The following is a 25,022-nucleotide window of genomic DNA, read 5'->3' as shown; positions in this document are numbered from 1 at the left end:
AAACATACTAGTAAATCCACCAAGACATGGCTGAAAAGATAGAAATTAAAGGTCCTGGAATGGCCAAATCAAAGACTAGATCTGAATCCCATTGAGACGCTATGGAAGGATTTGAAATGGGTTGTGCAAGCAAGATGACCCTCAAACATTGCAAAGTTGAAAGAATTTTGCAAGAAGGACAGTGAAATGTGACTTCTAGACATTTACTTGAGGTTGTTTTAGCCAAAGGGGGCAATACCAGGTATTAGAGCCATGAGTGTATTTACTTTTTCCACAGACGGAAATGGCATATATATAAATTTTTCTTGAATAAAATATTGCAAGGCCACATTTTCATTGTTTTTGTATCCAATTATACCACATTTATCTACAGTACTGTGCAAAAGTTTTAGGCAGGTGTGAAAAAATGCTGTAAACAAAGAATGCTTTCAAAAACGGAAGTGTTAATCATTTATTTTCATCAATCAACAAAATGCAGTGAATGAACAAAAGAGAAATCTAAATCAAATCAATATTTGGTGTGACCACACTTTGCCTTCAAAACAGCATCAATTCTTCTAAGTACACTTGCACACAGTTTTTGAAGGAACTCGGCTGGTAGGTTGTTCCAAACATCTAGGAGAACTAACCACAGATCTTCTGTGGATGTAGGCTTCCTCACATCCTTCTGGCTCTGCATGTAATCCCAGACACACTCGATGATGTTGAGATCAGGGCTCTGTTGGGGCCATACCATCACTTCCAGGACTTCTTGTTCTTCTTTACGCTGAAGATAGTTCTTAATGACTTTGGCTGTATGTTTGGGGTCGTTGTCCTGCTGCAGAATAAATTTGGGGCCAATCATACGCCTCCCTGATGGTATTGCATGATGGATAAGTATCTGCCTGTATTTCTCAGCATTGAGAACACCATTAATCCTGACCAAATCTCCAACTCCATTTGCAGAAATGCAGCCCCAAACGTTTAAGGAACCTCCACCATGCTTCACTGTTGCCTGCAGACACTCATTATTGTACCGCTCTCCAGCCCTTCGACAAACAAACTGCCTTCTGTCATCATCAGTCCAGAGCACCTGCTGCCATTTTTCTGCACCCCTGTTCCTATGTTTTCGTGCATACTTGAGTCGCTTGGCCTTGTTTCCATGTCGGAGGTATGGCTTTTTGGCTGCAACTCTTCCATGAAGACCACTTCTGGCCAGACTTCTCTGGACAGTAGATGGATGTACCTGGGTCCCACTGGTTTCTGCCAGTTCTGAGCTGATGGCACTGCTGGACATCTTCCGATTTCGAAGGGTAATAAGCTTCATGTGTCTTTCATCTGCTGCACTAAGTTTCCTTGACCGACCACTGCGTCTACGATCCTCAACGTTGCCCGTTTCTTTGTGCTTCTTCAAAAGAGCTTGAACAGCACATCTTGAAACCCCAGTCTGCTTTGAAATCTTTGTCTGGGAGAGACCTTGCTGATGCAGTATAACTACCTTGTGTCTTGTTGCTGTGCTCAATCTTGCCATGACATGAAACTGTCTTCCACAACTTCACCTTGGTAGCAGACTTTGGCTGTTCCTCACCCAGTTTTAAGCCTCCTACACAGCTGTTTCTGTTTCAGTTAATGATTGTGTTTCAACCTACGTGTGACATTGATGATCATTAGCACCTGTTTGGTATAATTGGTTGATCAGACACTGGACTATAATCCTACAAAATCCCTGACTTTGTGCAAGTGTACCTATAAGAATTGATGCTGGTTTGAAGGCAAAAGGTAGTAACACCAAATATAGATTTTTCTTTTGTTCGCTCACTTTGCATTTTGTAAATTGATAACAATAAACAATCATTACTTATTTTTCTGAAAGCATTCTTTGTACAGCATTTTTTCACACCTGCCTAAAACAGTACTGTAAATATACTGTTTAAATGGAGATCAAATCTTGATAAATCTAAATATGTTATAAAAAAAAAAAAAAAAACATTTCACGGGATGTACTTGCTTTTCTGATATGACTAATTTTGACCCTAGTTCAAACTTATGACATTTTCAAATTGGTTAATTTTCTGTTTTGCTTCAGCCAAAGACCACGAAACTAACACAAATGACATGCCAGGCTTTGCAGATGAAAACATTTTTACTTTAAATGTCAACTTAATCCGAATCTAGTTTGTGTAGATTTCTAGTACAGTACAGCAGAATCTGAACAGTAAATACAAGCTATGACAGGTGATGGGACTGGAACCTGAATACGGTGGCATGCAAAGGTTTGGGCACCCATGCTTAAAATGTTTGTTACTGTGAATAGTTAAGTGAGCAGAAGATGAACTGATCACCAAAAGGCCTAAAGTTAAAGATTACACATTTCTTTTCAGCATTTTATGCAAGATTAATGTATAGTTTTTGTTTTATACAATTGTACAGTGAAAAAATGAAAAGTTTGGACAGCCGAAGATATTTGAGATCTCATATAACTTTTACCAAGGTCACAGACCTTAAGTAGCTTGTTGGGGCTATGACTTGTTCACAGTCATCATTTGGAAGAACCAGGTGATATAAATTGCAAAGCTGTATAAATTTTCTGACTCTTTAAACCTTGTCCCAACAATAAGCAGCCATGGGCTCCTCTAAACAGCTGACTAGCACTCTGAAAAATAAAATAATTCAAGCTCACAAAGCAGAAGAAGGCTAAAAAAAGATAGCAAAGCATTTTCAAGTAGCTGTTTCCTCAGTTTGTAATGTTATTAAGAAATGGCAGAAGACCAAGAAGATTTTCTGAAAGAACTGCATGTGGGGTTGCTAGAAAAGCAAATCAAAACCACTGTTTGACTGCAAAAAACATTCATGAAGATTTAGCAGACTCTGGAGTGGTGATGCACTGTTCTACTGTGCAGCAACACCTGAACAAATATGACCTTCACAGTAAAGTCAACAGAAAACAACCTTTCCTGCATCCTACCCACAAAATTCAGCGCCTGACATTTGCAAATGAACATCTAAACAAGCCTGATGCATTTTGGAAACAAGTCCTGTGGATTGTTGAAGTCAAAGTAGAACTTTTCAGCCACAATGTACAAAGGTATGTTTGGGGGAAAAAAAGGTGCTGAATTCCAGGAACAGAAGATCTCTGCAACTGTTAAGCATGGGGATGGATTGATCAAGCTTTGGGTTTGTGTTGAAGTCCAGTGACACAGGGAACATGCCATTGGTAGAGGGAAGAATGGATTCAAATAAATACCAGCAAATTCTGGAAGCAAACATCACAAAGTTGAAGTTAAAAAGAGGATGGGTCCTACAACAAGATAATGATTTGAAACATACCTCAAAATCTACAACGGAACACCTCAAAAGGCGGAAGCTGTCGGTTTTGCCATGGCCCTCACAGTCTCATGACCTAAATATCATTGAAAATCTATGGCTAGATATCAAAAGAGCAGTGCATGCAAGACGGCCCAAGAATCTTGCAGAATTAGAAGCCTTTTGCAAGGACAAATGGGTGAAAATACAGCAAGTAAAAACTGAAAGACTCTTAGCTGGCTACAGAAACTGTTTATAAGCTGTGATACTTGCTAAAGGGGGTGTTACTACATGCTGACCACTGTCGGATCCCCAAACTTTTGCTTTAGACCCTTTTATTTTTTTTGGTATTTTGTACCTATGAATGATGGAAATAAAAATGTAGTCATATTCAGGTTTATGCCTTTTGTGATCAGTTTATCTTCTTCTCACTTAACTATTCACAGTAACAGACATTTTAAGAAAGGGTGCCCAAGCATTTGCATGCCATTGTATGTTTTCTGCATCTGCTATACATGGCAGACCATACACTTTTGCAAAGTTATCTGGCAAAACAGTAGAAACACAGAAGAAATCCATCATAGCCTTAATCAGCTTCTTAATATCCAAAATGTTGTTTGTGATGTTCTCTTTTTATTACAGATTTTAGCCCCATCTCCCTCATATTACTAACACCAATTATTGTGATGAAACACCTAATTTAAAACTCAAAGTCCAGTGCACTTAAAAGCATTGTTAACTCCAAAGGTACCTGACTTAAGGATACTGTATACTAGAAAGTTAATACATTAATAACAGCAAGTAAAGTGCAGCAATATAGTAATAATAATAATAATACATTTTATTTAATAGGTGCCTTTCTAAGCACTCAAGGTCACCTCACAAAGAATTAGACAACAAAAAAATGTATAAAAATAAAATTAAATAAAAGATAAAATCAAACAACAATAAGACAAAAAGTAGTAGCAAACGTAAAAAGAAAATAATTGGCTTTAGCAACAGTGAGATCACAGTTGGTATGCCAGTTTGAAAAGATATGTTTTGAGGGTTGTGTTATTGAATCCAGTTAATCGATGTGAGAGGGAAGACATATTCCAGAGTTGACGAGCAGGAGCACTATGTGAGAATGCTCTAGCTCCCATAGAACAGAGTTTAATATGTGGTACAGAAAGTAGAGTTGCAGATGAGGATCTGAGGGAACAACAGGGAGTGAGTGCAAGTCTGTAGGAGATCTTTGAGGTAGGGAGGAGCAAGACTGTGGAGAGCTTTAAATGTTAAAAGCAGTTCTTTGTTTTGTATTGAGTAGCAGACAGGAAGCAAATGGAGTTGGGAAAGAATAGGTGTGATATGTTCAGTGGACATAGGAAAGGTAATTATTCTAGCAGAGGAGTTTTATGTGAGTTGTAGACAATTGATATGTTTTTTGGGGATGCAAGATGGAATGGCATTACAATAATCTATACATGAAGTAACTAAGCCATTGACAAATACTTCAGCGCTATATTTTGTAAGAGCAGAATGGAGTTTAGAAATGTTTTGGAGATGAAAAAAGGCGGCCTGAGAAACACTGTTCACATGGGATGAAAAAGAGAGGGTCTTGTCTGTTTCGAGCGATGGACATCTGAGACGGAATTCCTTTAGCAGCGGTGTTGTTTTTCCTTTTTTTAAAAAGAAAACAAAAAAAAAAACACACGAGGTATCTGGTATTTACTCAACCTAAGGGGGCATCATTACAGCATATCCAAATATATATAAGCATGACTAGTAGAAAAAAGGCTCAGAAAGAAACGGAAAAGACAGCTAAAGCTTCATTTAAGTCTAAACAGGCCTTAACACTAGAATCCCTGAAGCCTACAAAAGAACTTGTAATCCCGGGCCACCTTAAATTCCCTCGCACCTCCTCATCACTGTCTTTTGTTTTGTAAATGTGTTGATTAATGGCCTTTGTTTTTTTTTCCTCTTCTCCCATTTTCAATCTGATTTTTGAATATGGTACTTGCTCTTTAAAGTACATTAGTCTAATGCAGGGGTGTCCAAATCCGGTCCTGGTGGGCCACAGTGGCTGCATGTTTTCTTCTTAATTAGTGAGTTGATTAACTTGTTTTGCCGTATTTTTAATTGACGTGACTCAGACCCCTTAGTTGTTTCTTTTTCCTTAATAAGCAGCCAAACAATAATGAGACACAAAACAAGCCACCACAAGACCACCTGAAAATAAAGAAAGGTGAAGGTCTTGATCATGTTGGTCAACTCAGGTCACCAAAACATCTTGACGGTAGTCTTAGAAAAAACAGAAAATCAGTCTGCTGTGGTAGAATGACAGCAACAACAAGTCATGATATTCAATAATGGCTTTAATTAACAGCAAGAATTGGCTTCTTATTAAGAAACTGGTTGGAGTGAAATTGGCTGGAGTTTGATGTTCCAATTTAGCTGATCATCTGTTGGATAGTTTCACATCACATTTGTGTTTGGTTGCCATTTAATAAAGACACTAATCAACACAGAGGACTGAATCCTTAAAAACAGGGTTATTAAAATGAATAGATAGTTAACTAGCAGTGAAAATTGCTCGCTGATTAGGAAAAGGGTTAGAATGAAAACCTGCAGCCACCGCGGCCCACCAGGACCAGAGTTGGACACCCCTGGTCTAATGGTTGGCTAAATACTGGTTAATAGCATGGAAGGGGTGAAGAAGAAAGACCCTTGTACTTTCACATTATATGGCATTTGTAAATTTCTCACTTTTGAGACTTTAAGTTAGGGAGTCAGTGTCACATGTCTCTTTTAAACACAGTCAAATAACAATGACAAAGAAAAGTGCAAAAATGAAAAATAAACTTATTAACAATATTTAGACATTACATTATGGAGCTATGAACTGATAAAGAATAACAAAAAGAAAAGGTTTTCTTTCTCCAATGAAAGTTATAAAAAGTCCAGCAAGTAATACCAAAAACAATCCAAAATAAATAAACAAAAAGAAACTAAAGATCAATCAGATAACCAAACAGCTCATCACCTCTCCTCCACAACAACCACCTCCACTACTGTTTGGTCTAATCCAAAGCTCTCAGCAGGCAGATGGTCAAAATATGACCCCTACCATAAGCACAGGCGTTTTATACAGGCTTTGAGTATTTTCCACCAATCCCATGAGTTGTTCTTTAGAGTCTTCCCATCCTATTTTGTCATGCACACGCACATGCAAAGTTTCTACAGTCTACGTCCTAGTGGCTATCTCAGCTGCTACTCCAGTGGGTATTATTCTATGGGCTAGCAAACTATAAGCTCCCTCCTCCATAGTTGTAGACTAACAGCACAATGACAGCCCCATTTAGCCCAAAGGTATGCATGCATTTGTAGGCCTCCAATCCCTGCGCATGCTTCGGGAGAGCATCCATTAAAGTGCCTTCTCCTACTACTATACAGCTATTAATAACATACTGTAGCTCGACTCCCCTCACCCACCCCATTTCTACAGGTGAGTGCTCTCTAACTATTTATAAAGTGATTCTTAGGCTATAAACAGTTGAAGTTTGTAAATGATATTGTAATCCATTATTCCTGTGACGTGGCCCATCACACTATACTATAGAAAGTTTCCTTTAAACATTCAAAAAGCTGTTTTTAAGTGTAATTTTTAAAAATACACCTTATTTTTGTAATCAAATTTATATTGAATGGAATGGATAAAAAATATAAAGAAACAGTACTAATGCAAATTAAAGATTAAAAACAGCCCACCCCCATCCTGTAAAAAACATTTTTATAAAAAGATGGAAGAAATTACAATATGGAGTCTGTGTAACAAATCAGAGGGCAGCAGTCCAGATTGAAAAAGAAATGAATGAGGAGGGTGAGTTCCCTTTGTTACTGACCACCAGACACCTACCCACCCACAACACTGGTGACCAAAAGCCATTTCATGATGTCGGGGACGGTTAATCCAATGATCCTCAAAACTGAGAACTCAAAAAGGATCAGTTCCTAGAAAGAAGATTTACCAGTCAGCAGGGAAAGAATCCAATGCTAGTTTGGCAGCAATGGTAAGAAAAACAAACCTCCTGAAGGACCGGATTAAGCAGTGGTGTGTAAAGGTCCAGGAGATGGAAAATGTGGGGTGAGAAAGAAAAATGCATAAAGAAGATCTATAAGAGAAAGGCTGACACAAAAATCCAACAGAGAGTGACAGAGAGACAGTCCTAAACCATGTGCTGTAAAATTTCAGGGGCAATTAGGGAGCTGAATAAACAGAGGGGGTCAATAGAAAAACCAACTGCATAACATTTATGAAGGGTGAGAAATAAGAAATGGACAAACTTAAACCAATTATTCTGATGACTGAGGTTCATGGAGGACAGAGCAATATTTTTAAAGATGGTATTCCAGGATAATGTTATGGAGGGTGGCAGATCACATTGTCACTTTGAAATAATGGGAGGATTTGTAAAATGCAACAAATAGAGCAGCAGCTTGTAGTTAATGGTAGAGGAAAGAATGAGAAGAGATAAAATGTGGATGCAGAAGAGAGAGGGAAGCATGGGTGGGAGTTGGAGTTGGAAAGCAACACCTCACATGTCCTAAGAACTCATCTCAGTTGAAAATAAAAGAAAAAAGAAGGAGGATTGTAGAACCTGGACCTTAGTGCCCGGAACATCCAGAGTCACACATCTTTAAAAACCCCTCTCACAGTATTAATACCTAAAAGAGAACATGGAAGAAAGAAGATGGGGTGACCACCAATATGTAATGCTTCATTATGAAATATGGGGATGTGAAAGTGCCAACTGGGGAAGAAACCTAAACGGTTCTCTACCTGGTTCCAATTCTCAAAAACAGAAAGGCCAAAGTGCATAGGGTGTAACTGTAACACATGGTTTCTTGCCATTCCCAAGATACTGTATTATGAGAGGAAATTGCAACTTTGGATCAAAATTTGGTGTGGGTGCGGGGCAAAGTATTGAGCTAACAAAGTTTATACGGAGAACAATATTCCTTTTACTAACATACAACCAAGAAGAGAGTTCAAAGTTGAAATTATTTTCAAAATGCAGCTATGAAGAAAGGCAAACTGTTATTTTAATTGGAGGGAGGGATGGATGGATGGATAACTTTAATAACTCAAGGGGAAATTCATATACTCCAGCAGCAGCATATTGATAAAAAACAATATTAAATTAAAGAGTGATAAAAAATCCACGTATAACAGACAATAACTTTGTATAATGTTAACGTTTACCCCCCCCCCCCACAAGTGGAATTGAAGAGTTGCATTGTGTGGAGGAGGAACGATCTCCTCAGTCTGTCAGTGGAGCAGGACAGTGACAGCAGTCTGTTGCTGAAGCTGCTCCTCTGTCTGGAGGTGATACTGTTTAGTGGAGGCAGTGGATTCTCCATGATTGACAGGAGCCTGCTCAGCGCCCATCGCTCTGCCACAGATGTCAAACTGTCCAGCTCCATGCCTACAATAGAGCCTGCCTTCCTCACCAGTTTGTCTAGGAGTGAGGCGTCCCTCTTCTTTATGCTGCCTCCCAAGCACAACACCATGTAGAAGAGGGCGCTCGCCACAACCGTCTGATAAAACATCTGCAGCATCTTATTGCAGATGTTGAAAGACGCCAGCCTTCTAAGGAAGTATAGTCGGCTCTGTCCTCTCTTGCAGAGAGCATCAGTATTGGCAGTCCAGTCCAATTTATCATCCAGCTGCACTCCCAGGTATTTACAGGTCTGCACCCTCTGCACACAGTCACCTCTGATGATCACGGGGTCCATGAGGGGCCTGGTCCTCCTAAAATCCACCACCAGCTCCTTGGTTTTGCTGGTGTTCAGTTGTAGGTGGTTTGAGTCACACCATTTAACAAAGTTCTTGATTAGGTTCCTATACTCCTCCTCCTGCCCACTCCTAATGCAGCCCACGATAGTAGTGTCGTCAGCGAACTTTTGCACTCCCATCTCTTCAGCTTGTCCCTAAGGAGCAGAGGTTGGATGGTGTTGAAGGCACTAGAGAAGTCCAGAAACATAATTCTTATAGCACCACTGCCTCTGTCCAAGTGGGAGTGGGATCAGTATAGCATATAGATGATGGCATCCTCCGCTCCCACCTTCTCCTGGTATGCGAACTGCAGAGGGTTGAGGGTGTGGTGGACCTGTGGCCTCAGGTGGTGAAGCAGCAGCCATTCCATGGTCTTCATCACATGTGACGTCAGAGCAACAGGCTGGAAGTCATTCAGCTCACTAGGACGTGATACCTTTGGGACTGGGGTGATGCAAGATGTTTTCCAAAGCCTCGGGACTCTCCCCTGTTCCAGGCTCAGGTTGAAGATACGCTGTAGAGGACTCCCCAGCTCCAACGCCTAAGCCTTCAGCAGTCATGGCGATACTCCATCTGGACCCGCTGCTTTGCTGGCACAAAGTCTCTTCAGCTCTCTGCTTACCTGGGCTGCTGTAATTGTGGGTGGGGGGAAACTCTCTCATTTGCTGGTATCAGCAGAAGGATGGGTGGAGGGTGCAGTACTCCGAGGTGAGAGTGGGTTAGGGTGGTCAAACCTGTTAAAGAAGTTGTTCATCTGGTTTGCTCTCTCCATGTCTCTCTTGATGGAGGCACCCTGCTTCGAGCTGCAGCCAGTGATGATCTTCATCCCATCCCACACTTCCTTCATGCTGTTATTCTGCAACTTCTACTCCAGCTTTCTCCTGTACTGTTCCTTCGCCGCCCTGAACTGGACTCGGAGTTCCTTCTGCACGCGCTTGAGCTCATGCTGATCACCGCCTTTAAAAACCCTTTTCTTCTGGTTCAAAAGGCCCTTGATGTCACTTGTAATCCATGGCTTGTTGTTGCATACAGAAGTTGATGTAGTCAGTAGTGCAGTCAACAACCTCCTCAATGTTCTCACTACAAGATCCCTGCAGGATATCCCAGTCCATAATTCCAAAGCAGTCTCTCACAGCCTGCTCTGCCTCAGGGGAGCACTTCCTGAATAAGCGTGTGGTTGTAGGTAGCTCCCTCACTCTTGGTTTGTAGCGAGGCTGAAGCAGAACCAGGTTATGATCTGCTTTCCCAAGCGCTGGCAGCGGGGTGATGCTGTATGCGTCTTTAACGTTTGCATACAGTAGGTCAATAGTCCTATTTCTCCAGGTGTTGCAATCCACATACTGGGAGAAGGCAAGTAATGTTTTGTCCAGCGTCACATGGTTAAAATCTCCAGAGATTAGCACAAGATTATGCGAATTAAAGATTGAATTAAATTGAATTATTGAATTTAAAGTTCAAGTTAGGTAGCTTTAAGAACGCTTTCCTTTCTGCAAAAAGCCCTTTAATGCTTTTGGTTTTATTTTATATATTAAGTTTATTTTCAAACTTAATGCCAATAAAACTGAAGTGTTACTGGTAGGCCCAAACTCCCTACTTTCCAAGGCATCTAACTTCTCTGTTTCTATTGATGGTATACTTCTCAAACCTGCTCCTGTTGTCAGAAATCTTGGTGTTTTGTTTGATTCATCACTTAATTTTGAGCTACATACTGTATTAGGTCTCTGTCCAAAATTTCATACTATCATCTCTGTTACATTGCTCCCCTCCTTTAATGATGCTCAAACTCTGGTTCATTGTTTCATAATGTCTCATATTGATTACTGTAATTCCCTCTTTATCTGCCTCTCTGCAAAATCTATACAGAAACACTACAGTACATACAGACCTCTGCAGCCAGAGACCTCACTCAAACAAAGCGTTCTGCTCATATCTCCCCTGTTTTCTCCCAACTTCACTGGTTACCGGTTCCATCAAGGATTAAATTCAAGATTCTGCTTCTCACTTTCAAAGCCCTACATAACCTTGCCCCTCTCTATCTCATTCAGCTCCTAGCTTCATATACTCCTTGTCACTCTCTCAGGTTCTCAAGCAGTAATCTCCTTACTGTCCCAAGCACCAGACTCTCCACCCTGGGAGGCAGGTCCTTCAGTGTTATGGCCCCTTAACTCTGGAACTGTCTTCCTCCGTCTCTCAGAGATTGCTCCTCTTTCTCCACCTTTAAATCTCAACTGAAAACTTTCCTCTTCGACAAACTTTTGTCTTCTGTGTGATCTCTTTTTTTTCCCTCCCCCTCTATATGTAAAGTCGACCTTGGGTTTGTGAAAGGCGCTCTATAAATGAAACTTATTATTATTATTATTATTATCTGAAAATGTGAAAAAAAAATCAGTTTCAATTGGAATAAGTGGCTTACATAGTTCTATAGTCAAAATGAAAATTGGTCAAAGGGTTGCTCATAGAATTTAAGAGACCTGGAAGGGTCAGTGAGAGAATGGAGGTCAATAAGGAATGACATTTTTATGGTTATACTTATAGTATAATACTAATCAGGCAGTGGAAACAAACCTCTTAAGGAGGAAGTTTCTTTTCGCTTGCCAATTTGTTTTTAGATTTAAATAAATCAATAAACCATTCTTTTCACATATTTTGGACTTTTCCATTACAATTGGCACTAAATACACCTGTGTTACCTGTCATAATGACATGCTGAATGTATCAGGCCAAAAATGCTATGATACTTACTGAAAAGTTATTTACCATCTTCTGAGTATAATGAACAAGTTCAAAGCCAAATGTACTGTACAGTCAGATACACAGACGAAACAATAATAAATATTTACCATCAGTAAATAAGTGGTGTGTCTTTTGGAGATTCTGAGATGATCTAAGATGATCAGAATCTATCAAAACTGGTTCTGTCTCAGCAATCAAAAGGAATGAATAAAGCCCTTAACCTGAAAATTGCTCCAGGAGGTATTGTACAATGGCTGATCCTGTGCTCTGATCCTCAAGGGTTACACAAAAAGACAACTTCCCTTTGAACAGTAATATAGTATATCAAATCAATAGTGTTGATGGATGCTACATAAAAGAATACAAATCCAAAATTTCAATTCTGGGGCAAACTTATGTAAAAGCATTGTGAATAATATGAAAGCAAATTTTTGACAATACGGCACAATTCTCTCGTTGCATTTCACATGACATTTTGTGAAAATATATAATGATTATTCTCTTTTGAGTGATAAAAAGGCTTTCACCTCTTGACAGCTCCAAGAACCCATTGCAAGTTTAAGCTAGCATAGCTAATTTTATGTCATTTCACACTTTGCCCATACAAGTGTTTTCTTTTATTTCCCCATGACTGCTCACTTTGTGTGTCCTCACCTCACATTATAACTTAATCCATCTAAAAGAATTAACTTCACACAAGCAGCAGTAATCAAGCAGCTTAAAAATTTGCCCACTGTCAGAAAACATTGTGTAATTAAAAAATATACCAAAAGAATTTTCTTTAAGTGAAGTATTATGAAACTACATAACAAAGAAAAACAAAGTTGCAAAGCAGACGTTAAGCAAGAAAGCCCCCTCCTACAAGGTAAAGGTTTCCTCAATCCCCTATTAACAACAAGATAAAACATGCACAAAGGTGACACAAATGTGCTGCACGTTCACGCCAGGGGTTGGAGTTGGTAACTAAACACACAAACCTGCATATCCTGCTGGTAAAGCAGTTTGGATATGTAAATTTGGTTAGAGCACTTCACAATCCTGCTATAAGAGGGAGCCGCACCCTGTAATAAAAGAGAGAGTAAGCAAGCTGAGAGCAGGAGAAACAAAGGAAACAGGGAGATGCAGCACTGTGAATATTAAATGAAAATCTACCCGGGAGCAGGTTAGTGTGCTCAATTTCTCAAGTACTGACTAAGTTAACAAGAGTATACAAAATAGTTACTTGTAGGTATACCTTATTGAGGTCCAACCAACTGACTGCAGCTTTGCTGCACTCTTTTTACTCTGCAGAATTAGTACAATACAATGTTTTGGATAGTGCTGGTCATACTCTGAGCAAAAACAGATCTCTAGGAAGCTCAACAATTACCACACACAGATAAAGGGAGCATAAGGCATGTCTGAACTGCTCCCTTAGAAGTCAGGATAACAGCAAAGCATTATTTTCTACCAAGATGGAAATTTACATGTCCCAAACTTCTTTAACATTCAGTAAATGGGAGCACATTTCAAACAGTAATGCGGCTTAAACTATATATTTTCAATAGAGGTATTTGAGCAGTTTGCACTACACACAAAAGCCTTCCTTAAATAAATAAATCAGTAATTAGTATGGTAGGCATCAAGGTTTTTTGATTTTTTTTAACCTTACACGGTTGCTGAAAATTTATCAGGCAGCTAAAACTTCCTCTCACAGTATCTGGAGCTAACTTAGGTCAGTGGCAGGGTAAGATACTTCATGTGTACAGTTTTCATGTATTATCTGCCTTTCTTTGGGCTTCCTATGATATGTTCATTTCCAACTGCTGACCAAACACAAGGTATGACCAGCATCTCAAAATGGCTTGTGAACTGCAGATTAATTATCTGGGCCCCAGCAACACAGAATTAATGAGGCACACATTACATTTATTAAACAGAATTTTTAAAAATGTGATTAGTCTATTCAATGTACTTAAAACTTGCTTTAAGTTTAAAGGTCATTTGCTTTGTATAACTAATCAGGCATTTTAACTTTCTCTCTCAAATGATGTTTATATAATTTGTTTGAGGTTTGCCTACCGTTTAATGCATCTGAAGCTGTTATTTTGCCTGATTCTGTTGCAGTCAACCATCATGAAATTAGGGTCAGAAAAATGTATGTTAATTTTTTTAATTAATAATTCAATATTTAAAAAATATTTTGTGCGAAAGACCAAGAACGAAAATTCTGTAAAAGTCTCTGATACTAAAAGCTCTTCAATACATGCCTCCTAATCAATTTTATGATAAAACATATTTAATACACACACATACAAAGATGGGTGGGCAAAAGCAGGTTTATAGTTGTCCGTATAGTTGTCAGGTATAGTGAAAACACAAATTACATGAAGGATAACTCATTCACTAACTTCTCATGAAGGATAATTCTGTCAGCTAACACTGTGATACACGTGTTCACAATTCATTTTGAGATGCCGGTCATCCCAATAACTTGTATTTGATCTGTACAGTATTTGGAAATGAACATACCATTGGAAACCCATAGAAATGTAGATAATGCATGAAAACTCCACACAGAAAGTATCTCAGCCTTGCAATGACCCAGGCTCAAAGAACTATACGGGGAGGCTTTTTGAAGTTTTAGGTGCCCAATACATTTTCAGCAACCATTTAAGTTTTAAAAAGAAATTTACTTTTCAGGCTGTACATCAGGCAGAACAAACATTCAGTTTTTAACATTACATTTGGCTCCCTCACAACCTGGTCCCTGTCGGCAAGGTGTTTACATTTTCTATCCAAAACTCCTGTTTTTATTCCAGATCCCAAAAACTGTGGATATGAGGTTGATTGAAAATCCTAAATTATCCCAGTACAATTAAGCAGTGATGCATGCAAAATTGCGTCCTGTGGTCGACTGATGTCAAGTCCAGACTTGATTTATGGATTGTCTCTCACCTGGCCCAGAAAACCCAAACTTGAATTAAGTTTAAACCAGTGGTTATCAAGGGCTCACTGCCACTGCACATTTCATCCCAACCAAGTTCTGCTTCTACGCCAAGTTCTGCTGTTACGCCAAACTCTGTATGTTTTGGGGTCAATAGACAAATTAGAAAACTGGGTCTGCTCATTTTTTATTAGAATGTAAACAAGCATTTATAAAATGTTGCATGGACATAATTTTGCATTTTAAATAATTTTTTTAGGATTTTTATTATCGTCATTATTATTTTAATTCTGCTTTTTCCAAGTATTTTGGTTATTTAAGCCATTAATTAATAATAAGCATGCTGGTGGGTATAACACTGAAGTTGGTTCATACTTTCAGCATTTAGTGTTATTTGCCCTGATGTCTCTCTGTTCTTCAATGACTCCAATTATTAGGTTTAGAACAGCAAATCTCAAAGAAAAAATAAGCTGAATTAACAAGAAAATGACAAGAGAGACTTAAAAATTAAAAGTAGTGGCAAAACACAAATAGTACAATATTACTTAAAAATGTAGATCTCACAATGCAACACCTTTCTGAATGTAGAATAAGAGAACAAAAGACAAGCTAGTTAAGGAATTAAATCAAATAAGTTCAAATAACTCACTAATTGAGACACTGGTTTGGAACTAAAATCTTCAAGCACTGAGGCTAAATTACGGGAACAACTGTTTGAGACAAACAGTGAATGAATGACCAAGTAATACAGAACTGGTACCTTTGCACAAAAGCATCACAAGGAAAAAAAAAAAGTTTAACTCTGTGAGCTGAAGGAGAATACTAAATGCTATACATCTGTGTAATGGACGTGATGGCTTTGGAAAATGATATGATGTTTATCTTTGTATTATTTGGATATGCTGAAGTGAACGCTCAGGAGGTCTGTAGTTTTATTAGTTTATCATGAAAAACACCTACTGGAGATGAGGGTCCTCAGTGTTTAATTTTGTACAGTACAGTTCTGTGCAAAAGTCTTGGACTACCCAAAATATATTTTTAAAGTTAGTTTGTCTAGAGTGCAAGTTTTTATTAGTCATGAAAACAAAAAACAGTGGCATAATAACAAGCAACCCAATTTGTTGGGGTAATTTCCAGAAACTTACTGATAGTGTATCTTGTGAGAAGGCTAAATCACCTCTCCTCGATGTACCTCAGCCATTCCAAAAACTATACACCTGACTGAAATGAATGAGGCAGTGATTAGTATGCTTGGTATGCTAGTAGTGCAGTTTAAAAAATAAACAGGTGTACTGGATGGTAAACACACATACGTGGATGCCTCAAGGAGAAATTTAGAACTGGCTGGTAAACACATTTTAAAAGACATACATTACATACATAACTCAACTCTCAGCTTAAAATAGCCCAACAAACCAGAATTTCAGCATGTGCTGTTTAAATCTTCAAAGACGTTTGAAGAAACTGGGCAAGTGGAAGACATAAAAAAAAGTGGAAGACACAAAAGGTATCTAATTCTTATAAATAGTAGTTAAAAGTTACTTCCTTAAGGGATGGAAGAAAATCCAGAGAAGTGCTCCCTCAGCATTTAGCAGCCATCTGCTACAAAATTACTAGCTTCAACCATATGAAGAAATATTAAAAGAAATGGTCTTATAGGACATGCTGCCTCTAAGAAATCATTTTTGCATAAAGACGGCAAACACAAAAGACAGTAGTATGTGAAAAGACCATAAAACACAGACCAACAACTAGTGGCAAAAAGTCATATGGGTCAATGGTTGGAAAGCACGACTTAAAAACATGATGAACTGAAATGTATGGTTCACAAACTAAAAAATATATTTCAATAGATGAGTTAGAGGGACGTACAATGATTCTTGCTTGCAGCCTTCTGTTAAACAAGGTTGAGGCTCTAGGAGTGTATTTCAGTAAGCAGTGCAGGGGATTTGGTCAAAATCAATGAAATGAAGAATGCTGATTCAGCATTCTAGTTCAGTAACATAACGAGTCAAAACATACTGCTAATACAATTAAGACATCCTTGGAACAGAAGTTTGCAAATGGATCACTAACTGTATTAAATTGGCCACCTCAGAGCCCTAGCTTCGAAATAATTGAAATTGTGTATGATCATTTTACAAGGACAGCAAAAACAACAAAAGTCAAAACAAGAGTTATGGCAAATCCTACAAGAAGTTTGGAATAATTAACTACAGAAAAATTGTACCAAAATGTACCAAAACAAACTGATTCAGTTTAAAACATTTTACAGGAGGTCATACAAAATACTGACTTGAAACTCAAGATTTTCTTGTGCATTTTTATCAGGTGAATATTTATTTGTGTCTACTGTAATATTATATTGTGCTTTCAACAGTAAACACTTACTGCCCAAAGAGTGACATTTAAAAATACAGATAATGTTCCTGGGTTGCCTAAGATTTTTATGCTGTTTATTTTTAACATTACAAGTTACAAATGTGTCAGTGTGCTCAAAGAGACATTTCTAAACAAGTCATTACATATAAAATATGGGACTAGATAAGGAATGACAAAAAATAAATAAACAAGAATGAATGTATGCACACATTTTTGGCTTGACACTACACATCTGTACACTGCTTGCTAGAAGGCTGGTGGTGTCAATAACAAGATTAAAAGAAAATGAATAAGATTGGCAAACCCATGGGCTAGATGGCCTGTTCTTGGCACTATTGTTCTAATGTTTTTACCCTTAGGACACAGGAGTACTGGTTGCTACAAATGGGGCTTTAAAGTTTTATTATGTAAATAAGAAGTTACAGAATCTGTAATTTCAAACAGCACTAGCCTATACAGCACTATACCTTGGCTAGAGTTCCAAATCAGTTTGAAGATACTTTGATAGAAAAGTACCAGTTTCAATCAAAAATATATTTCTGGGTAATTCTGAACTTCTCAACGCTAGTGTACTTTTCATACAGAAAAATACTTTTTTTTTAAAACAAATAACACGTATATTAATGTTTAAACATGCACAGAAGAACATCTATTCTCCATTAAAATATTGCATAACACTCTTCTTTGAGCAAGCAATACGACCAAAAGTCTATATCATGGTGTAATCAAAAATTATGACAGTTTTGGTAGGTACTGATATATATATATCTGTATATATTTTTCAGACTGAAGCATTTTTTTTAATAATAAATGTATTAGTGATTAATTGTGCATAATGAAGAATCTCTTATCCACTAAAAATGTTAGTTAACACTGTTACACAACTACAAGTCACTCCACTTTTGACACATATTTCACATTCAAGTTCTCAAAGATATTACCTTTAGTAAAAGTAATACACAGGCAGAAAATTACATTTCTCAGTTTCCTTTTGCATGCATGACCTTGCATGTTATTTCAGTATTTTTTAGCAAACCTGTAAAATATATTTTTTTTAATTCCATACAAGAACAGTTTCACCTGGTATATCAAATCAAATGGTATACTGCCCACTCCCATACTCAGCTACTCAAATTGATTCAAGAGAGGGTATTCACCTCTTTAGGTTGAATCAATAAAAATGTAGCTTCTTTATTATTCACTCACTCATGCCACTATTTAGCAAACACCCATGGCTTGTTCTGTCCTCTCTCACTGTTCAAAACCACTGGCTCTAAAGAAACATACACTGACACACCTGCTAAATCCACCATGCAGAAATGCAAAGGACAAGAATTGCAATCAATTCACCAATCGGGATGAACCGTAAATAACATTTTTAAAGAAGAAGGCTCATTTACCACACACAGTTCACACCTAAGTCCATACACAAAAAACATTACCTTTAAGATACTATTTTTTTTTTAGGTCTTGTGGTCATGGACACAAAAGAATAGATGGAAACTAAGGATTCCGTTTACATTTGTATTTATTTGCTTAGCAGATGCTTTTCTCCAAAGCAACTTAAAAAGAGATTATCATAATTAAGCACACATCATTCTGTGTTACAGGACAAGGTTACAAAATTGATCACTACAAGTGAAGAGCTTAGAACAAAACACAAGGGTGTTACAATTCCTAGGTTACAAAACCCAATTCGAAAAAAATTTCACCAAACAAGAGAGTCTTCAAATGCTTCTTAAATAACTGGTTACATGTGGAGTTGTGATAAAGCAGCTATTTATGTGACAAACTGCATGTACTTCACTTTATTTTCCACAAATCTAGATATTGCCAAAACTTGACATATAATAAAACCCTGCTGGCCTTCATTTAAGTAATATGTTGAAATAAATAACAAAGCCTTCAACAAGTACAGTACAGTAGTACAGTACAGTAGTATCAAAGACATACTGAACATTTTGTATACTGTATTTTAACATATCATGATTTCATTACAGATTTATTTCCAGTGACTAATTGCATAACTCGTTTGGAAAAACAATGGATTTGAGACACAAGCAGATTTGCATTTATGCACAAAGTAAAAGTTGCTTTGTATTTGTAAGGCATCTCAGGTTCGATTTATCTAATCTTAGGATCTGTTGATTGCTAGCTACCCGATTATGATTATGATTTATCTGGTGCTTTGCAAGAAAAGTAGAACTATACCAGAATCAAAGAATCATTCACAACGTTCAATGGGAAAAAGTGCATATGAATATCAATGTGCACTTGTATTGTCATTAGAAGCACTGCTGCTGACTGGAGTTTTTGTTTTCCTCTACTCCATTGCCAACCCACTATCATTCAACAATTATGTTAATATACAGATATTGTATGGTATCATTTATGTTATTCAGTCTGGAACAGTTTTTTTTTTTTCCCCCCAGTGTGTTTAAACAAATCTGTGTTTTTATGTGTATTCATTAAGTAATTAGTATTTTAGAAAGTTTGGAATTGCATTAAACTGAATTTGTAACAGTGTTATGAGTCTGCACTCAGTGTAGAGTGCTATACAAAATTAAACCGAATTGAATGCTTATTCACTCCTAGGATCGCCTTTATTTCATCTAACTATGATAAACAGTTCATGCAGGAAAAATACATGTAGAAATTAGCCCATTGATTTGAACACAGAAACTAGGGCTGTGAAAAGAAACAAAACTGGGTGCATATACCATATCACACATACAGATATTCCTAAACCCACATAATTCAGTTCAGGGTTGCAGGGGCCAAAACCTATCATGGCACACAGGGCTCAAGGCCAGAACCAACCCTAGACTGGGCACCAGTCCATTACAGGGGTTGTGTGTGGGTGTGTGTAACAGTAGTAGTATTAGTAAGGCAGTAGTTAGAGCTTGTACCTCACTTAGAATTCTATAGATCCAGCCTTGATTCCTTGAATGATTGCTGTCTATAAACATTTTGTTAAGACAGTGACTGTCAGTTGGCCAACTGTGGATGTGTGAATGAGAGAGCCTAGTTGGCTTCTGCCTTGCATCAGATACTGCTCACATATTTTTGCCAAATTGTAACCCATATACAAGAAAAGTGAATTAAGAAAATATAATATATTATAAAAATAATATTGGCACCCCTGGTAAAGATGAGCGAGAAGGACTGGGGAAAAAAAAAATCACCTTTTGGTGAATTACCTTAATGTTGCACTGAAAAAAAATGAGAGAAATCCAAACTTTAACTAAAGCAAATTTATTCTGGAAAAAATAATTCCTCTTCAAGATATAATTATTTTAACAAAACCACACATGCCAATTATTATTGGCAAAACTGCATTTATTTTTTGTACAGCCTCCTTCTGAAAGTAAAACAGCACTGAATAATTTCCAATAACATCTTATAAGGTTGGAGGATATAGAGAAGGGAATCTGGGACTATTTCTTTATTAAAAATAATTTCTTGAACAGGATTTTTTTATTTTCTCAGAATAAATTTACTTTTGTTAAAAGTTGGATTTCTCTAAATTTTTACAGTGTGAAATTAAGGTCATTCATCAAAAGGTGAATTTTTTATAACCTTTTTTGACTTGTCTTTACCAGGGGACTGTAGATGCATTATACTGTATAATCTGTATTGTTAACTTTACATTTACTGTTTTGAATCATTTCAGTGTGTGATGCAGGGAGAGACTGTTCAACAACAAAATTGTGAAAATGTTTTTTTAACATAACAAAAAATAAAATACCTGTCTAGCAGGGGAAAACAGGTCGAAAACATCTAACATCTGATGTTCATTTTTTTGTCTTTTCTAGACTGGCAGCATGTTAGGAATTCTGGAAGCTACAGTGTGTCTTGGGGTAATTAAAAATGCCTTGAATTTAGTCTCATATCCCCATTTTAGAAGCACGGTGAATACTACAGCAGTGTATTTCAGTTGTCTTCTAATATTCACAGACTTCTCTGTTACAGGTACTGTTATGTTCAATCTTCTTTAAAAAAAAAAAGTAAAAAATATTTTTGCATGCTGGACAGAATAAGCTTGTTGAAGTATTCATGCATGTGTTTGGTGGATGGGTATGTTCTTTCAACCCTGTATTCAATCAAACCAGTTTTTGGACATTTACCCAACAGTTCCTTTTATACTGTAGTGCTAAGATTTTAAAAGTTCTTGGTCAAGGTTTCTTGCTGTCTAGCTATATATATATATATTAGTATTCTTTTCAAAAACCAACAATAAGAAATCAAAAAACTGTCTCACTCAGCTGCAAAAGATGAATTCAAGTTGTCATGTACACATGCAATGAAATTCTTATTTTCATCACTCCTCAGAAAAGTGACACCAAAATTACATTATATATACTACATATATACTTGCCTTTTACCATATGAATAGGCTGACAACATGAAACTGGCATGTGAAGAAGATTTAACATAAACAATATATGCAATAAAGTAGCCTTTATTTTCCCATACTCTGATTACTAGCCACTCCTAGATTGTGGATTCCTGGGAGTACTCTGAAATACAGTAGTTAATTCTATGCAAATTTCTAACAAGGCGTTCATTTTCTATAATGTTTATTAAAACTTCTTCGCACCAATTGTTTAAATTTTGGGCAATAATCTGGGCAATGACATTTTAAATTAATATTTTCAATAACCTTACTTCTTTCCCCCCACAGTATTTCTGGCTCTGTTACTGCTGTTACACCCATTATCAATACTTCCAGTGAGCTCAGACATCATCGCTCTCCGATTCCTCTCTTTCTTAAGTCACACCTATGGTGCATTACTACTGCTAGCCATTCCTCTGATTGCTACAGAAATGCTTTGTCGTTTTAAGCTGCCCCATCCACTACTGGGGAAAACAGAAGGAGAGTTCCCTAATGGATACTGCAACTTCCTGTTGCAAGCACCAACCTTCCTGTTTGCACTTTTATCATGGGTGATTGCAGCTGATTACAGTGGCCAGTTCCTTCCTGCTGAAGTGGATCTTATTAATGATTGTTTCATCATGCATCAAGGAGGAAGTAGCCTAACTCAATGCTTGCCAGACCTCTACTCTACCTTATACCTGTATAATTTTTACTTGCCACTTGTTACACTATTGGTCTCAACAACATTTTCATTTTGCTATGTGATATCTATTTACCACGTAAAAGACAATATAGAAGACAGAATTCAAACTCTTGAAAACAGTGGTCAGATATGCATTGAAGCTGATCAAGCAAAGACTCCAAGAATGAACACTTTTTTATCTTCTATGATTGTATCAAATGAAGAACAACCAAGTACTGTCAAGAGGTATTTTTTGAAAAGCCTGGTGTGTCTGGTGTGTTTGTTCCTATTTTCACCTGTTCTAGCACTCAATACATCTCTACTCAGTTGCACAGAGGATCTGAGTTCCTGCATTTTGAACTGGTTTCACTCATCCAGAAAAAGCACAATGTTGAAAACTACCTTTTAGAACTCTAACTGGCTTACACATGGAAAGCTGCTAACACATGTGCTTGCTAAACACAGGGAGGCACATATTATGCAGTAAATACTGTACAGTATGTGCTAAAAAAGGCCTGGCTCAGTGTACGAGATGTTTTTTGTTCATGAAATAGCACATTTCACTTCTTTTCACTTAATACAGTACATAAGAAAAACTGGAATTTTTTTCTTAACTGATTCAAACACAAGGCTACATATTTTTTCTACCCATTTAAAAATAAAACCGAATACAAAATCTAATAAAGACAATTTTTAACAGAGCTTTAAATAAAAGTGTATTTCTGAAGAATAGGGTAACCAGGACAGTGACTTGGGTCCAGAAAATTGGGTGATCTGTGCCTTTTACTATGATTTTAATTAACACAATAAATATGGAATACAATTCAAGTAATTCAAAATACTGGATAATTAGAAATTTGGTTTGTACTACATTCTGAAATATTTTTATTCACTTATTTCAATTTTCTTCATTTTGTACAATTCTTTGTTGTATTTTCAGGAATTTACTTACTATACAATATTTGCACTACAAAGGTCTTTGTGAAATAATTCATTATAAAAGACAATTTACCAAATGCACATTAATTGTATGGGCATCCATAAATCTGAAATATCAGTTAATCCAAGGAAAAGTCTCAGAGGAGAAGGAGACTACAGTGTCAGGAGAGGGTAGTAAGCAGGAAACAGCCACACTTTCACTGGGACAAAGCAGTAGTTAACACCAAACAATATAACATGGCTTTTTGTCAGAATATCCAACCATCTGGTTAATTCGTTTACATATTCAGATTCCTTTTATTGTCACTGCACTTAGTAAAATGAAATTGCAGTAATCCTAAAGGTGCATTTACATATAATGGACATAATTATAATACAATACAATAGAATAACTAAATATTGCATATATGAAATTGAGTGCAATATTATAAATAATATAAAGTGTAACGATGTACTTGTAGTGCCAGAGTGACTGTTATGTTGGTCATTGTCAATTATTATAAGTGTTTAGTTGTTTTCAGTTGTTGTATGCCTCTGAGGTAGAAACTGTTCTTAAATCTGTTTGTCCACGATTGGATGGACCGAAACCACCTGCCAGAGGGCAGCAACTCAAGCAAGTGATGTCCAGGGTGGGAAGGGTCTTTCATGATTTTGGCTGCTTTTTTGAGGCAGCACGTTTCTCCAAAGAGGGCAATGTGCAGCCAATAACTTTCTTGACAGAGTTTATGATCCTCTGAAGGGTTCTCCTGTCTGGCAATGAGCTGGTATACCACATAGAAATGCAACATGACAGCACACTCTCAGCTGAGCAGTGGTAAAACGACACCAGCAGCTTCTCCCTCAGGTTGTTTTTCCTTAGGATCGTCATGAAATTGTATCTCTACTATGTCTTCTTGACTGCCACTGTGGTGTTTATGGACCAGGACAGATCTTCTGCAACATGTATACCCAGAAACTTGAAGGCAGGAACTCTTTCCATACAGTCTCCACTGATGTATATTAGGTTGTGGTTTGTGATTTTCCTCCAGAAATCTAATATAAGTTCTTTTTTTTAGGTAGAATTAAGGGTGAGATTGTTCTCAGTGCACCATGCAGTCTGTCTTTGGACCTCATCCCTATAGGCTGTCTTAGTTTCTTCTGAAATTAGTCCAACCACAGTCATGTCATTCACAAACTTAATGATGGTGTTGGTAGAATAGAACGGTACACAGTCATAGGTACAGAACGCATATAGAAGAGGGCTCAACACAGTCTTGTGGGACACCAGTGTTGAGCATGAGAGTGGAAGAGAAGTTTTTACTTTTATTGAATTTATTTAAAGTATGTAACATTCTATACAATCAAGTCAAACTTAACAAAACTAAATTCAATTCAACCTCCACCCATGAGAAAGAGAGAAAGGCCAACAGCCAGAGTAAAACTTTTGACAGTAGCATAGAGGGAAAGGAGTCTTTCTCCCCAATATAAGTGCTTATTCTAAAATATTATTGATTTAATCCTGCCAAGTTTTGAACAGATCCTTTAAGAGACAATTAGATTTTTTTCAATTTCAAATAGTATATAACATCAGTTACCCACTGACTTAACAGAGGTGGGTTAGGATTCTTCCAGTTGAGCAAGGTAAGTCTATGAGTGAATAGTGAAGTAAAGGCAATTTCAGTTTGTCCTTCTCCACTTTAATTCCATCTGGGAGTACAACAAACAGAGCTATTAATGGATAAGGAGTGATTGTGACACCAAGGCTGTCTGATAGGCATTAAAATGTTTTGTCCAGAATTATGCTAATTTGGTACAACATGTGGCCTAGTGAAGCTGGCGATTGACTGCAACATTCACAGGTTGGATCTTGCCCTAATCTAACTATCTAAGGTTGATTAGTCAGAAA

General features: G+C 37.3%; 2 protein-coding genes and 1 long non-coding RNA gene across 6 annotated transcripts in view; 1 reads left to right on the top strand and 2 right to left on the bottom strand.

The window, feature by feature from the left end:
* The window catches only part of ipo4 (importin 4), a 183,209-nt gene that overhangs the window by 37,409 nt on the left and 120,778 nt on the right, over positions 1 to 25,022 (bottom strand).
* LOC114645839 (uncharacterized) lies at positions 12,862 to 23,719 on the top strand. Of its 4 annotated transcripts, none has more exons than XM_028793705.2 (3): positions 12,862 to 12,992; positions 20,954 to 20,998; positions 21,823 to 23,719. In XM_028793705.2, exons 1-3 carry the CDS (start codon positions 12,971 to 12,973, stop codon positions 22,605 to 22,607), a joined length of 852 nt encoding a protein of 283 aa, XP_028649538.1. In that variant the 5' UTR covers positions 12,862 to 12,970; the 3' UTR covers positions 22,608 to 23,719. The 4 variants fall into 4 exon arrangements, with proteins under 4 accessions (XP_028649538.1, XP_028649536.1, XP_051778363.1 ...); XM_028793703.2 differs by having other exon boundaries at positions 12,863 to 12,992; positions 20,954 to 21,110; XM_051922403.1 differs by lacking the exon at positions 12,862 to 12,992 and having other exon boundaries at positions 20,840 to 20,998.
* Positions 19,567 to 20,242, bottom strand: LOC127526568 (uncharacterized). The gene is made up of 2 exons (XR_007934060.1): positions 19,937 to 20,242; positions 19,567 to 19,750 (listed from the first exon to the last, which is right to left on the bottom strand). It is a non-coding gene; the product is annotated as an uncharacterized LOC127526568 (long non-coding RNA).

The sequence above is a fragment of the Erpetoichthys calabaricus genome, chromosome 2 (genome assembly GCF_900747795.2).
Source record: "Erpetoichthys calabaricus chromosome 2, fErpCal1.3, whole genome shotgun sequence".
In the NCBI taxonomy this organism is placed as follows: domain Eukaryota; kingdom Metazoa; phylum Chordata; class Cladistia; order Polypteriformes; family Polypteridae; genus Erpetoichthys; species Erpetoichthys calabaricus.
The sequence above is the reverse complement of the archived record's forward strand: the minus strand, read 5'-3'. Positions and strand labels throughout refer to the sequence as shown.

Excerpts from the sequence above, each read along its gene's own strand:
- LOC114645839 (XM_028793703.2), top strand. The coding sequence starts at position 20,963 with ATGTTAGGAATTCTGGAAGCTACAGTGTGTCTTGGGGTAATTAAAAAT. Across the intron at positions 21,111-21,822 it reads CACAGACTTCTCTGTTACAG|TATTTCTGGCTCTGTTACTG; the intron begins GTACTGTTATGT and ends TTCCCCCCACAG.